Genomic DNA, 14,672 nt, shown 5'->3' with positions numbered 1-14,672 from the left:
TAAACCAAATCATGAGACATTCTTGTTAACGAGCAACTATTTCCAATGATGTCATCCCTGCAGGCAGCACAAAATAAAAAACCTTTCGGGAGAAATGAGGTCACTGTAGTTGATCAGAGGAATCATGAAAAGGCATTCTTGGAGCTTCTCTTGAATGGTAGCAGATAAGATGAGAAAGAAAAAGAAAACCATCCAAAAAGTGACATATTTGTTCTAATACCCATTTCTCTCTGTGTCGTATTTGTTGAAGCCTCCTTCTGTTCCTTGGTGGGACCAGTCTGGAGCAGATGTTTGGCCCAGCTGAGCTCAGTATCCCAGACCTGGTGACTGAGTGCAGAGGAGATGGGGCTGCAGTGGGGAGAATTCATGAAAAGAAAAAGACAGTGAGGCAAAGTGGGAAAATGAGGTGCATGTGTGCATACGTGTGTTCAAAACTGCTCCCCACATATGTTTGCCTCATTATCCTTCAACTGCAGCTCACTCTACAGGAATGCAGGGCAGCAAACACATGTCCAACTCCTAACCCCCAGTGACACATTAACGCACACACACACACACACGGACACACATACACATACACATAGTGACTCTAAACTTTGTTGATCACAGTGCCACACAACCCTACTTCCTGAAAGACCCCTCCACAGCACCCCGTGTCTCAGCTGGACATCGGTAAGCAGACTGCTTGAGTTTACTGATGCTGGAGGGGGAAAATAATCCTCCTAGACATTTAACTGACACAGAAAAGATGCCATGGAGTCAGTGGAGAGATGCTGCTAATGAAAAGCACATGACTGGATATGTGTGCAGTCATCTAAACAATAGCAGGGTGGGTGGGAGACAGAGGGGAGATGCAATTTCAGCTGGGCTTTCCCTAACAGAGGTCCAGTGTTCACAGCATTTCTCAAAGCCTTCTGATAAAGAAACACAAGCTTGTGCATACACACAAATATGCTAACATGGTCATGCACTCTTCTTCTTTTTGTGTCTATTTGAGACAAACACTCTCATGCTATGCTGCAACTGAACAAAATAATAACAAACAGTGACAAAGTTCAGACACATGAAAAGAGTCGGCGGTCTTCCAGAAGGAATTAAGATTAAACCTCCCTGGCCCTGAGCCGAGCAGAGGGGGAGAAAGAACCACTGTGACCTTCAGAGGGAAAAAAGCCAGGGAACAAACCCAATAGGCAGGCTCGTCCACCAAAGGAGAGCGAGAGAGAGAGAGAGAGAGAGCGAGGGAGAGCGAGGGAGTGAGGGGAGGGTTAGGGACAGAGAGATTCAGAGGAAGAGAGAGAGAGAGAGAGAGGGAGAGAGAGAGAGGGAGAGAGAGGGAGGGGAAGGAAAAGAGTGAGAGAGGCAGAGAGAAGAAAAGACACAAAACTTGTGACTTGACAAAAGAGGGCAGGTACCAGAGGCAGGTAAGAAACTTTATTTGTTGTTTCCAGGGGGGACTGTTTTAGAAGGGACATTATCAATAAGATTAGGCTGCAGGCAGGAGTGTGTCGGTGTGTGAAACACAGAGAGGCGGAAAGAGCAGTGTGTGTGACTCTGTGTGTGTGTGACTCTGTGTGTGTGTATGAGTGAGTGTGGACTGAGGGGGGAATCCTGGCACAGGCACTGCTGAGCCATGCTGCTGTGTTTCTATAGAAACACTGTGCCATACAGACTGGCACTCTGTCCTCCAGGGAGCCGCTGCACACTTTGACTCGGCTGCTTTTCTCCACTCCTGCGCACTCACCTTGATTTGATTTCAGCTTTTTCCATCTGTGAGTGAGGACAGCTGCAGCTGCTGCAGTGCAGTTAAAATACGAAGAGTGAAGCTGCAATCACGCTTGTGAAAACTGCCTGTTGCTCACTTTGGCTGGTGGAAAAGAAACTTTGTGAGTTTTGCATCTCATCAGGTGGATCTGAAAGGAATTTCAAGGCAGTGCACAAACAGGATGTTTTGCTGCATTGAAATTGTCATTTTTTCATTGCAATGATGGATCTGATGGATCATAGATGTGGATTGGTATTAACCAAAGGCTGAAAAAAAAACTGAAGAGAAATGTTGTGGAAATATGGGGGGAAAAAAGAAAAAAAAAGGAAAACATCTCACTGCTCGTGCATATTTTTTTCAAAATCACAGGCTGTGGTGAATCACTGTGTTGTAGGAGGGTTGAGCTTTTACAAATCCTCTGTGTGGTGTGTGAAGAATGTAAAAAGAAAACAACAATATGGTTTTAGTTGGCTGATGATCAGGACAAACATGCAGTGATGACAGAAGAAGAGACAGCCTACAGTCTGAAGGGCTCTACTCTCTTTTCACTTTAAATTAGAATCATTTTATTTTAGTTTATTGACAAATTAATCATTTGTTTTGTGCACCCTCTAATATCCAGACTAACATACCAGAGATGTAGATCCAGTCTTCGCACAGATGCTGCTGGACTGCCCCACCCGCATGAGGAAATATTTTGGCAGTCTTGTAATTCAAATGTCGAGTATCTGCTGCTGACGAGGGTTTCAATACTTCTGCAAACTTTTCCAGTGCTTTATGCCGAGCAATTTTAACATCTTTAAGTTAAGGTGGATGGGTTTAACTATGTTTTAGATACATAGAGATGGTCGTAACAGTCAGAAGATGCAATTTGTATGATGTCACACATACCACCATTTATATTATTTGGAGATTATTTTGTAATTGATCAGGTCCAGATATTTTCAGAAATTTGAGTCAGATCTCTGCCGTGCATGACGTGGCTCTTATTCAAGGCTATTTCTGTGGTCTTACAAAACAGTGGTGGTGATTTTTGGTTAAAGGAATTGCAGTGCCTGTTCTGCCAAACAAGGAAAAAAATGAATTGGAAAGAGCTCATCATGGAGGGCTTCATGGAAACAAAGAGCTTTGTTCGAAAGCTACTTGAAAATGAGATTTTCTTTACTCTCGTGAGGCACATAAACAGCAGTGACACAGCTCCGATGCTGACTGAGGATATTAATATCTCGTCTGAAGGTCTCTCAAGAAGACTTCCAGCTAGTACTAGTACTCAAATAAAAAGTAAAGATATTAAAACAGCAGTTTTCACTTTCAGAAACAGCTTCAGATCAAAGTTTCTTCAACTGCACTAATAATAGTAACAACATCTTGGTCGTAGATGTGAAAAAGCAGAAGTAAGACTCATGAGAAAGTAAATAGTTTTACTGATATGTTAAGTTTGAGTCATGGCAAGTCCTAATTTGAGTGGACATATTTGGAATTTACATTTTAGATAAGGAAAAGTAAGCTGTAGACAAAGCTCAAACAGCAGCAGAGAAAACATTCCCACCGATGGCTCCATTTACTAACTGTTCTGGGGCTTTCGGTCACATCACATGAGCTTCATCAGCAGATCGACTCTGCAAATAGTAATTCTGTATCTGCTATATAGCTGAAAAATTGTCAAAAAGCTGTTAGGACACCTACTAAATGGACCTTCTCCACAATTGTTGTGTTTAAAGTCTAGTTAATAACGGTGATGGAAACATGATTTCCAGTCATCTGAAATGGGAATCTGGTCAGTGACCTGCAGAACTGTACGACAGGAATCTCTGACCCCTGCAATAAGTGCAGTTCCCATACTCATCAGATTGGCTTATCGAGGTCACAAATAACAAGGCCAAAGTCAGCCGATTTTGACTTTGAGGTTTTTAGTTGTTTGCCAGATTCATGACAACAGCAGCACAAAGAAGAGCTGGTTCTGGTTTTGAATGAGGGGCTGGGAGGCTCTGGGTGGCTGAGAGGGAAAAGGAAGGGTAATGCCAGAGAACACTGTCAGAGAAAAGTTCAGATTTGTTTTTCCAGGCAGGACAGATTCTGGCTCTGAGCCCCATTCCTGCCCTGTGATTCATGTGTGATGTTTATCAAATTGGCCGGAGGCTTGCCTAACTGGAGCAAAGTCTTTGGAAACTAATGGTGCATTTGTGTTGTGATTATTTTCAGCAGCCTTTTGTTGATGAGGAACAACGCACAGCACAAAGAAACAAATGGACACAAGCAAACCTTCTGAATAATCTTAAACTAGAGATTTAAGAGACAAGAAGTGAACTTATCTCTACTGGGTGAATGCTTGTGATGCTAAGTAAAACATCTGTGTATGAAGGAGCCAGGAAGCAGTGTGGCTGATCTGACAGGTGTGTAAAGCACCAGAAACAGGAATAAATGAGTGTGTGTGTGTGTGTGTGTGTGTGTGTGTGTGTGTGTGTGTGTGTGTGTGTGTGTGTGTGTATGTGTGTAGTGTCTCTCAGTCTGAGTGTATGGAGGTCATTACACTGCACACACCCAAAAGCTAAGCCAATACAAGCTGCACACATCTGCTTTTTAGAGGTCATCAATTACAGTAGGAGCCTGAAATGACCTCCCCTCTGCTCTCCTGGAGAAAGTTCAAACTCTTGAGTGTCGAGTATTCATCATGGATTAAGCTCTGCTTCCAACAGTTTGGCATTAATCATGGTTTGAAATATATATATATTGTCTCCACTGGGATTTAGCCCAGTTTCCTCTGGGCCTCTCCTGGGTCAAAGAGCCTAAACCTTCCAGATTCCCCTCCACAGCACTCCCTCTGGACCAGTGCTGACAATAGAGCCTTTATCCCAAAACCTTTCCTTCCCTCTCTCTTCCATGATTGCTAATTTCCTGTATCAGTATTTGCCCCTCCCCTTGAATTTAATCAAATTAAACAAATCACTGCCTACTTTCTTGCTCACTCTCTTTCACTTATATTACCAAGCCACAAACCACCATATTCCATTTGTTTAAACTGGAATACCATATGTCGCTTTGACATTACGACAACTAATCAACGCACAGCATGCACAAACACAGTTCTCTTACTCATTCACACTTTGAGAAACTATGAAAGCAACTGAACGCTTGGTTAACCAGACTGCTCTCTTACTGCACATAGTGCACACTGAAGTCATTAAGAGCAACATTTCCACTTACAGTATCAAGCAGCAATATTTGATGTCAAAATACAGTCTGTTTTACAGTCTCTGTGTCTTTGTGGTTAAATAAACCTGCTTTGTGTTTGTCTACATGCTGTAGTTCAATGCTGCAAACTCTTCCTCTCAACTCAGGTTGAACAACGATCATTTATTTTTGATGCAAGCCAAAAAATATCCCCAGGCTTCTCTAAAAATGGGAACAAACAAAAGGAAAATGCAAACAGTTGCCTACTGAAGTTTTCAGTGTAATCAGAGATGACTGCCTCGGTCTGCTCTGAGACTCTAAATGCCTACTAATGAAGGAAGCAGGGTTTGCTCCCACACACAGCAAGAGACACAAAAAGGACCAATGGGCATGTATTTTTGTTATTGATCTTTCTGTATGGGTAGGATAAGACGACCATGTTGGCTAAGATAAGATAAGATTCCTTCATCGATCCTCCAAAGAGGAAATTTGGGTGTTAGCGGTTAGCCAGCAGAACCAAAACAACAGGTTGTGTGCTGGAGGAAGGCTTCTTTCTCTCTCTTTGCTGAACATACAGCAGCATCTACCTTTCCAGTAACTGTGTTTCATGCTCTGCTATAGGACCATGAAGGCCGGCGCGGGACTCGTCTCTGCATTGGCTCTGTTCCTCCTGATGGGGGCAGTGTCCACCCAGAGACCTCGGCCAAAGAAGCCCACCAGGCGCCCAGCCACCACCAGGAAGCCTTCTGTCCCCAAGCCTGCTGCACCAGCACAGCCAGAGCCCCAGGAGCCTACAGACTTCCCCCCACCCATCCTGGGCCCACCCTCCATGTATCCTGACTGCCCCAGAGAGTGTTTCTGCTCCCCAAGCTATCCGAATTCTCTTAACTGTGAGAACCGGAACATCCGCGTGATCCCTACCATCCCATTTAGAACCCACTACTTGTACCTGCAGAACAACTACATCTCAGAGGTGACGGAAGAGCCGTTCCTCAATGCCACTGAGGTCCGCTGGGTCAACTTGGCCAATAACCGCATTCATCGAATAAACAAACAGGTCAGAGAGCTTCCTCAATTAATATTCATGATTTGAAAATACCATGAAAAACCATCCAAAAACCAAACCAAAAATGTGTTTTCTGTATCTGTCTCTTGTGCAGGTGTTTCAGAAGATCCCAGCACTGCTGTACCTCTATGCACAGGGTAATCAGCTGAGAGAGGTCCCCTCAGGCCTCCCAGCAAGCCTGGAGCAGCTCCGCCTCAGTAGGAATCGCATTTCTAAGATCCCTGCTGGTGCATTCAACAAGATGGGGAACCTGACTATGCTTGACTTGTACAACAACCAGGTAAACCTCTGTGTAAAAGCACCTTTGTGAGCATCTTAATACACCAGGCGGTTTAGGTATGAGCAGTGTCTACCGTCTGTATGCATTTCTGGAGCATACATGAGTATCTGATGACTTCTCTTTCAGCTGAGTGACAGTGATCTGGGAAAGAACACATTTAAGGACCTGGCAAGCCTCATGCAGCTCAATCTGGCTCGTAACATCCTGAAAAAGATGCCTGCTGGCGTACCTAATGGCGTCATACAGCTTTTCCTGGACCGAAACAGTATAGATGACATCCCAAAGCAAGTATACAGTGCACATGTTGTCAAATAGCTGATGAGCATACAGGCATAAAAACACTGCATGCATTGTAAAACACTGTTTGGATTCAGAACTTTACAGTTGTTCTTCTCACCCAATGTCTTGTTCAGAGACTACTTCAAAGACTTCACTCACCTGGCGTTTGTGAGGCTGAACCACAACCAGCTGAGTGATAAAGGACTTCCCAAGGCTGTGTTCAACATATCCACCCTGCTGGACCTGCAACTGTCCCACAACCAACTCGCTTCTGTTCCTCTGTTCAACGGTCACCTGGAGCACCTGCACCTCAACCACAACAGCATCGAGAGTGAGTTATCTCAGCAGCAGCTTCAGGAGTTGTGAGAGGTAGCATAAATATGTCTGCCTATTAGATAATACATGGCAACAAGAGCCATCTTTACACGACATTTAGTGTACTTAAAGCTGCACTTATCAAGCCACAGAGAGTTATCACCAACTCAGCTGCCCTGCATTGTCTCAGCTCATTGTTTTGCTACCTTTACTGTTTTGATTTACTCTCACTGCTCTCATCAAACTCATCTCCATTGCAAACAACACTGCAACCTGCCCAGCACACGTTAGCAGGCACATAAGGCTAGCAGCTTTTGCATTTAGTAGCCAAAAAGACAAATTTGTTTTCTTTCTTTCCAGAGGGATAATATTAGACACTTGTCAGGTCTCCAGAAACTCAACCCAAATGAATGCTGATGCCATGTGTCTGCTGGATGTGTAAATAGGAAACTATTTGCCTTAACATCTTTGAGAGGTGCTGTCAATGTTGTTTTTACTGTTTGCTCTGCTGCCACCAAGGGGCCGAAAATACAAGAACGCAGCTTTAATATAATGCTGTAAATTTAATCAATCAATCAATCAATATTCCTTTATTTGTCCCGCGAGGGGAAATTTCAGAATACAGAAGCATCAGTAAAGATTAGTGAAGATTAATATAAGAAGTGCAATGCAGATTAGAAACAAAACAGTATATACAAGAGAGTGAGGATTTAAATACAAATAAAAAGAAAGAAATTGTAAAAAAAAATTGTAAGAAATTGCAGATCGTATTTACAGATTGTTATGTACATGTATTATTGCACAGCTTATTGTCCAGACTATTGCACTGATTACTTGGGGTTGTTTTTATTGTACAATCTGACAGCTGCAGGGAGGAATGACCTGCGATACCGCTCTTTCACACACTTTGGATGTAGCATCCTGTCACTGATGGAGCTCCTCAGTGCAGTGAGTGTGTTTTGGAGGGGGTGGGAGTCATTGTCTGTCATGGAGGACAGCTTGGCTGTCATCCTCCTCCCCCCCACCTCCTCCACCAGTTCCAGAGGGCATCCCAGGACAGAGCTGGGAAATTTATTTGGATTCACATCCCTGTAGACCCAAACAGGTTTGCTGGGAATGCTGGGAATTACATGAGTTCACCAAACTCCATGTATTAACAAGAATGATAAAGGTGTAAGTTCTAACAAGGTTTACAGGACTGTGTGGGAGATGGCAGTAAAGCACAGCCTGTACATGTCAACACAGTCCTGAGAGTCTAATTAAGTAGATCTAGTGAAAACACCACCTGTACGGGTGGGGGGCTTTAAAATAAGGGCAATATTATTCTAAGTTTGAGTTTGATTTCACAGAAAATCTTTTCTGACATGAAAGACATAAACCAACCACCATGAAGGACAAACCAAGCTCTGATTAATCTGTTCACGATAAGAACACATTTTTATACCTGGAGTTGTTTTTAATGAGTCAGCTAGCTATCTGAGTCATCTTAACTGTGCCTTCAAACCTCAAACAAGTTGATTTATGTGGCCTAATCTAGTAAAATCTAATCTCACTTCCTTTCACTAATCAATATTCATAATGTGAAAGAAGTCAAGTTTACAGGGATGAACCCACAGAGAATTATCAGTTGACTCTGCAGCTCTTTTTAGCGTCAACAGAGTAAACTTTTAGACTCTTTGAGCTCAGAAAATGTCATTTGGTTCAGTCTCACTGTTGAACATCTAGCAAACTGAAGACTCACACAATTTTCTCAGGAGTCAAAATGAGAGTGACTATTGCATTTCTTACATTTCTCAGGTGGCCAGAAATCCAAATGAGTCCATGCCTGATAAATGTGTAAACAGGCAAGACATGTTAGCCATATAACCTTTATGTTGGGGCCCCCTGTGGCCCAAAAAAAATATTAATGCAGCTTTAAGCTTCTGTATTGGCCTACTGTAATCTTATTTATTCTATCTTTAAAAGTAGCTCTAACTTTACCTGGAAGTGTACCATTTGATTACATTGAAGCATGGTGAAATGTACAATGATTGTGAGCTGATAGACTGTTGTATCAGGTTGTTTAGGGTAAAATAAAGACAACTGAAATAAATGCAATACCATAAAATCTACTAAATAGTGGCAAAATTCCATTTGTCTCAGCTGTAAATAACATTATTCCGAGAATCTTTTGGGAGCTAGCTCTTCTGTCTTGAGGAAAGCTGGACAATAACAGATTTAAATCATGCTTCAAACTTAATCCTACTGAGAGCTGTTTCCATGATAATTGCCTTTTATTCATTTCTCCTTGTTTTCTTGTCTGTATTTCATTTACTCCTCATTTGTTTTATTCCTGCTTTTGTTGGCTTAAATGATTTATGTCTTTTCTGTCTCTCTGAAAATTGAAGTATAAATCACCAAAATTAAATGAGTAGTATTATAAACAAGTAAGATAATTCTATTCGATTGCCAGATTTTATTTCTTTCTTGCTTGTTTGATGGAAAACAACATTCATGACTGTGTGTTTTCCCAACAGGCATCAACGGCACCGTGATCTGCCCATTCAGTCCACAGGCCGACCTGAGCGACTTGAGCCTGGTGCCCAGACTAAGGTGCGTCACATCTTGGCACTCAACAATACAATGCAGCACCCTTTGACAGACTGTAAATAGGAACAAAATGTTTATGATGGCATGAAGTTAAGAACCTGCTCTGTTACGTCAGGTACCTGCGCTTGGATGGAAATCACCTGAACCCTCCCATCCCTCTGGATGTCATCATGTGCTTCAGACACCTCCGCTCTATTGTCTTTTAGGAGAATCGTGCCTAAAGGCCCTGGAGGCATGCACGCACACACACACATGCACACACACGTGCAGACACATACACACACATACAGACACGCACACACAGAGTACAAATTGAATTTAAGGCAAAACATGCTCAGTGAAGCACAAGGTATATCCAACCACACATAATGTGGAACTCCAAGTGTATGGAGAAAAAAACTGTAAAGCTTTGATGCTTTTAAAGTTTCACTGTTGCCAGATTCAAGAGAATGATAACGCCGAACTAGGAATCTACAAAGAGTGGATATCCCAACATTTAGGGTTAGGCTCTTTTTTTAGGAGTTACAGTTTATCAGCTGTTTTTTGTTTATTGAATTACAATGCAAAAAAATGAGTAAAGCCTGAAAATACAGGTACATTGACAGACATGCTACAGATGTGGAGTGTAGTTATGTTCACTAGCAGATGCGTAGAGCTGCCACCAAGGACTACAAACAGACCTGCAGTGGATGCCAGAAGAACCATTTTAAAACATAACTACCATGTAGTTGAAACTGTCCCACATGTGCCTGCGATTTTCAAGGTACTCCATGTAAAAATGTCATTTTATTCTTTTTATTCTTAGTCCTCTGTATATTATTCTTCTGTATAAAGAAGCTTTGTATAAATAATGGAAAATAAATCATTTTCTTTGATCATTTGACCATGTTTGATGTTTCATTTAAATTACGAATGAGATTTTAACTTCAACAGCAACACATTTGAACTATAATTTATGTGAAAGTAACGTATTTATATGTATGATCCAAACATTAACTGCAAGATTAACATGAAGAATATGAGCAATGTCACCTGACTGCTCATGTCTTGTATCTTAATTTGCACCTGATCTACAATACATAAAGGATACCAGTTCCTTTGCAGTAATAGTGAGAACATGTCAGAAAAGATTCAAATCTATTTGAATAGAACTGAAGTAAAAACCTTTCAGTGAACTCAGGCTTTTCAGATTTTGTTGCAGTGATCATAATGTAGGCAATGATTATCCAGCTTTATTTGACCTGTAATCATTTAGAACAAATATTTTTGTCAACAAAACAAAGCTCACATACACAAAGTAATGTTGTCTGTTACTTTTGAGACAGTAAAGATGCAACTTGACTACATTACATGATCAGAATTACCTTAGACCAGTAGCTGATACATCCACCAGCTGTTGAAGCAGCACTTAAGAGTCTTGTGACTTGGATAAGTGCAACTTGGTCCTTGTTCAAAAAGCTTCATGCTGACCTCTAGTGGTTAGAAACAAGCATTCAGCATTCCTGTGCTGGCTGACTTGCACGCCTCCTCAAGGGAACTTTGGAAACTTTGCACTTCCTTATTTAAACTTATTATAATTGCTATAGGTGTTATTGATTGACATCATATTTTCCTTGAACGAGGGTTATTCTTGTTCCCACTGGATTTCCCTGCTCATGATTCTTTCCACCACAAGTCATTTTTCATCAAACGCGAACCTGCCTAGGCAAGCAGGTTCTGCAGCTTGTTACGGTCAGAACCCATCTGTCAGGAGGGAAGTCACTGCCAGAGGGAGCAAGAGGAAGACGAGTAGGGTAGCACGTAGAGTAGTATGCCTTGTGATGAGTGAGGTCTTATTTCCAGCATATAGCAGAACAGTTAGAACAGCATTTGAGAGCAGGCATGGTGATGGGTCAGAGGTCAACTCAAGAACACGCTGACATATCTTTCCCCCTAAAACAGTACACATTTTTAAAGCCTTTTAAGATTTTTAAAATAAGGAATATACAGCTGAATGTTTAACACTGCAGAGGAATGACAACACTCTGACCTCATCAGTGACTCGTGACATAATTACACAGCACTGACAGCGAAGGTGTTTCTCTGCAATAACCAGGGAGGAAGAATCACTCCCTTTCCTTTTCTTTCTATTGAGACATCAGCAGGCAGTTCCTCTAATTGCAACACGCTTCCTCCTCCTGTAAACTCATTGTGTGCATGTACGTACACAGGTGTGTGTGTTTGTGTGTGTGTGTGTGTGTGTGGAACCTGTGAAATACCTGGTAAAAAATCCCCCTCACTCCACTATAAGAGGAGACAGCATGGAGACACAGAGGCACATCTTTCCCAGGACTCTTCCTCTGAGTAACACACACACAGGTGAGTCTGAGCACAGGTGGTGCTGGGTGATGGTGCCTGAACATGACAATGTCCGTTTGCCTTAATTTTCAAAACATGGTAGGAAAGTCAGCTGGGATGAGAGAATATATACAAATATTTTTAATAATTTATGTCATATGCTCTAAATGCAGTTTATTAATAGAAAAAAGTTTTATTCATTGTTCCTGCTAAATGCTAAACATTTGCTGGTTCCAGCTTCTGAAATGTGTGTTTTTTCTGCTATTATCTCGTTTGGTAAATCACTATAAACTGAGATTTTGGGAATGTTCAAACAAAACAAAAATTATGAAGACATCATCTTAAGCCATGGGAAACTGTGATTTTTTGACATTTTATAGTTTTTGTACCTCCTCAGATGATCAAGAATTTGTTAAACAGAATCATCTATAATTAAAATAGTCCACAGACTAACCCTTACCTACATGTAATAAGTCATTAATCTTCAAACACAATGTCTCTTTTAGATAACCACCATGATGAAGATGCTGCTCAGCCGCTCCCTCTGCCTGCTCCTCCTGCTCATCTGCCTGAATGAACTCGTGGAGAGCCGAGCTCTGCATCTGAACAGCTGCTCTGTCATCGTTCACACACACGAGCTGCGTAAATACTACTCTGACATACGATCAAATGTGGTGAGTTTACTACAGACACCTTCTCAAAACCACTGACTGACTGAAAAGAAATGAAAGAAATCAACAAATGCAGCATAACATGCAGACACAGGCGACTTTGACAGCAAACGCTGTTCATGAAGCCTTAAAGTGGATGGAAAATAAAAGGAGGTTCTCACTTGTTCTTTGTGGTCTTTGCATCACAGATAGCAGCAGACCATGAGATCGGAGTGAAACTTCTGGACAAATCATCAATTAAAGAGGTTCAGGTGAGTCTTTATCATATAGTGCTGGTTATCTTCTTCCTAGCAGAACATTTCTCCACCCCGAGCAGCTTCACCACCAGAGATTTTTCATGGGGGTGGCCAGAAACTCTTGGGGTGACACACCACAACCAAAAGCCATAACTGAGCTCCAGGAACTGCATTATGTTGCTGTAGTATACAGACTGGTTGAAAACTACATCAATGTAAGAGTTAAGGACTCACATACTGATTGATGTCTTATTTGATATTGTTATTAATTGACTGACATGCATAGACTCATACTGGTTTTATGTGTCGTGGTCCCCTCTGGCCACCTCTTGGCGGTGCCATTGGCCCAAAGCCACAGACAGCTCAAGGCCCTCTAAACAGTGTGTGATTATGTAATATGGGCGTGTGTGTGGAGCTGCAGTAATCTGACATTCACGTGTCTCTATCAGGACGGTCAGACGTGCTGTTTCCTGTATCTTGTGCTGCGTTTCTACGTTGAGAGAGTGTTCAGAAACTACGCTTCCTCTGAGCCACAGGATCAACGCTGCTCCAGTGCTCTGGCCAACGCTTTTGTCAGCATCAGGAGGGACATACACAATTGTGTAAGTTAGCGATTCAGTAAGATAGCTGCTCAATGATAACGTGTGTTTTAGTTGTATTAATAACTGCGTTTTGTTCTGTTTAGCACTGCCAGTGCACAGAGGAAACTCGGAGGACAGTTGACTCCCTGCATGCTCGGTTTATCCAGGTACGTTGTATGAAGAATAAGCTCTCGCTGTACAGGAACATCTCTTCATGTCCCACACTGTCACAGTGGACTGCGGAGGGTGCTGGAGCAATTTAATGCACATTTTCAAATGATATCTCAGTTGGCTTTCAGTAGTTAAGGGCTACTTTTCATGACCAATTTACAAGTATTCTATTTGGAGTATCTTATTATCTTAAATATATCATAATCACCTCCTCATGTGTCTGCAGCTGCAGCTTCCATTAAACCCCATCAACCCCATTAAACCCTTCTGGTTCTAGCAAGACAAAGCAAACAGAACATTGTTTCTGCACAGCTCTGCTCATCATTAAATCCCCTGTTCTCTCTTTTCTCTCTCCATTTCTTTCTCCTGCACTCTGAGCAGCTAGAAATAAGCAAGGCGGCACAGAAGGCCGTGGGAGAACTGGACACTGTGCTGGAGTGGCTGGAGGGACTCGGCCAGAACGCACTCGCATGACCAGACAAAGACTCACCAGCAAAATCATCACTGCAGTCCCACAAAGCTTGCAATCCATCAGCCCCCAAGCTAACAATGTAACTCTTAACCTGGCATTACTTGTAAGCAGAGTGAAGGTTAGAAATGCCTTAACTTCCCTTCTGCGCCATTGTGCATTTCTACGTACGTAAGTTCTCGTACTTGAATTAACTTAATGTGTGTGTTATCCACTAACATGTGGACTGAATGTTTTGATGAAATATTTATAATTAATATCACATAAAGGTATTTATATTTATCAAAAGAACAAAGTTTTTAAGGTCTTCTGAGTGTGTTTCTACTGTGAGGTTATCGTTCAGGCGAGACGCGTGGTTTGATTTCAATTTTGTACTTTGAATACCGGTTTAATTTCAATATGTCAATAAAAAATACCTTTATCTACTAAATTTGAGTGTTTCCTTTCAACACAAAGATGTGATGTCTGCTCTGCATTACCATGGAGTGGTGATCAATAAAAACACATTGTTTTACCGTTTAAATGATGCGACAGCTCAACATCAACAAACATGAAGTCTGCAACACTGAACATTAACGGCATCCCATCCTCTAACTAAGACAGTGACCCAAAAGTCACATCGTGCTATTTCTGTAATGTCATCAGATCAGAAAAGCAGATACAAAAAAATGGATACACACTTATTCTCACACTTTGCAAAGCTGTCTGTGGTTTAGCAAACCACAGGGAATGTCTGTCAGACACT

At 41.9% G+C, this 14,672-nt stretch overlaps 2 protein-coding genes across 3 annotated transcripts; both read left to right on the top strand.

Moving 5' to 3' along the window:
- The first annotated feature begins 1,271 nt into the window (after positions 1 to 1,271).
- prelp (proline/arginine-rich end leucine-rich repeat protein) lies at positions 1,272 to 10,339 on the top strand. 2 transcript variants are annotated; one of them, XM_076755593.1, is made up of 7 exons: positions 1,272 to 1,421; positions 5,555 to 5,990; positions 6,094 to 6,279; positions 6,406 to 6,563; positions 6,693 to 6,889; positions 9,390 to 9,465; positions 9,578 to 10,339. In XM_076755593.1, exons 2-7 carry the CDS (start codon positions 5,559 to 5,561, stop codon positions 9,666 to 9,668), a joined length of 1,140 nt encoding a protein of 379 aa, XP_076611708.1. In that variant the 5' UTR covers positions 1,272 to 1,421; positions 5,555 to 5,558; the 3' UTR covers positions 9,669 to 10,339. The 2 variants fall into 2 exon arrangements, with proteins under 2 accessions (XP_076611708.1, XP_076611716.1); XM_076755601.1 differs by lacking the exon at positions 1,272 to 1,421 and adding an exon at positions 1,658 to 1,883.
- A 1,966-nt stretch (positions 10,340 to 12,305) lies between these two features.
- Positions 12,306 to 14,308, top strand: il19l (interleukin 19 like). The gene is made up of 5 exons (XM_076749592.1): positions 12,306 to 12,473; positions 12,659 to 12,721; positions 13,156 to 13,308; positions 13,392 to 13,454; positions 13,840 to 14,308. Exons 1-5 carry the CDS (start codon positions 12,315 to 12,317, stop codon positions 13,930 to 13,932), a joined length of 531 nt encoding a protein of 176 aa, XP_076605707.1. The 5' UTR covers positions 12,306 to 12,314; the 3' UTR covers positions 13,933 to 14,308.
- Positions 14,309 to 14,672: the final 364 nt, after the last annotated feature.

This window comes from Chaetodon auriga, chromosome 2 (assembly GCF_051107435.1).
Source record: "Chaetodon auriga isolate fChaAug3 chromosome 2, fChaAug3.hap1, whole genome shotgun sequence".
NCBI lineage: Eukaryota > Metazoa > Chordata > Actinopteri > Chaetodontiformes > Chaetodontidae > Chaetodon > Chaetodon auriga.
The sequence above is the reverse complement of the archived record's forward strand: the minus strand, read 5'-3'. Positions and strand labels throughout refer to the sequence as shown.

What these genes read in the sequence shown, in the direction of transcription:
- prelp (XM_076755593.1), top strand. Translation starts at nt 5,559, where the DNA reads ATGAAGGCCGGCGCGGGACTCGTCTCTGCATTGGCTCTGTTCCTCCTG. An exon ending in TTGACTTGTACAACAACCAG is followed by an intron (nt 6,280 to 6,405) that starts GTAAACCTCTGT and finishes CTTCTCTTTCAG; the next exon opens with CTGAGTGACAGTGATCTGGG. An exon ending in CAACCACAACAGCATCGAGA is followed by an intron (nt 6,890 to 9,389) that starts GTGAGTTATCTC and finishes TTTTCCCAACAG; the next exon opens with GCATCAACGGCACCGTGATC.
- il19l (XM_076749592.1), top strand. Translation starts at nt 12,315, where the DNA reads ATGATGAAGATGCTGCTCAGCCGCTCCCTCTGCCTGCTCCTCCTGCTC. An exon ending in CATCAATTAAAGAGGTTCAG is followed by an intron (nt 12,722 to 13,155) that starts GTGAGTCTTTAT and finishes TGTCTCTATCAG; the next exon opens with GACGGTCAGACGTGCTGTTT. An exon ending in TGCATGCTCGGTTTATCCAG is followed by an intron (nt 13,455 to 13,839) that starts GTACGTTGTATG and finishes CACTCTGAGCAG; the next exon opens with CTAGAAATAAGCAAGGCGGC.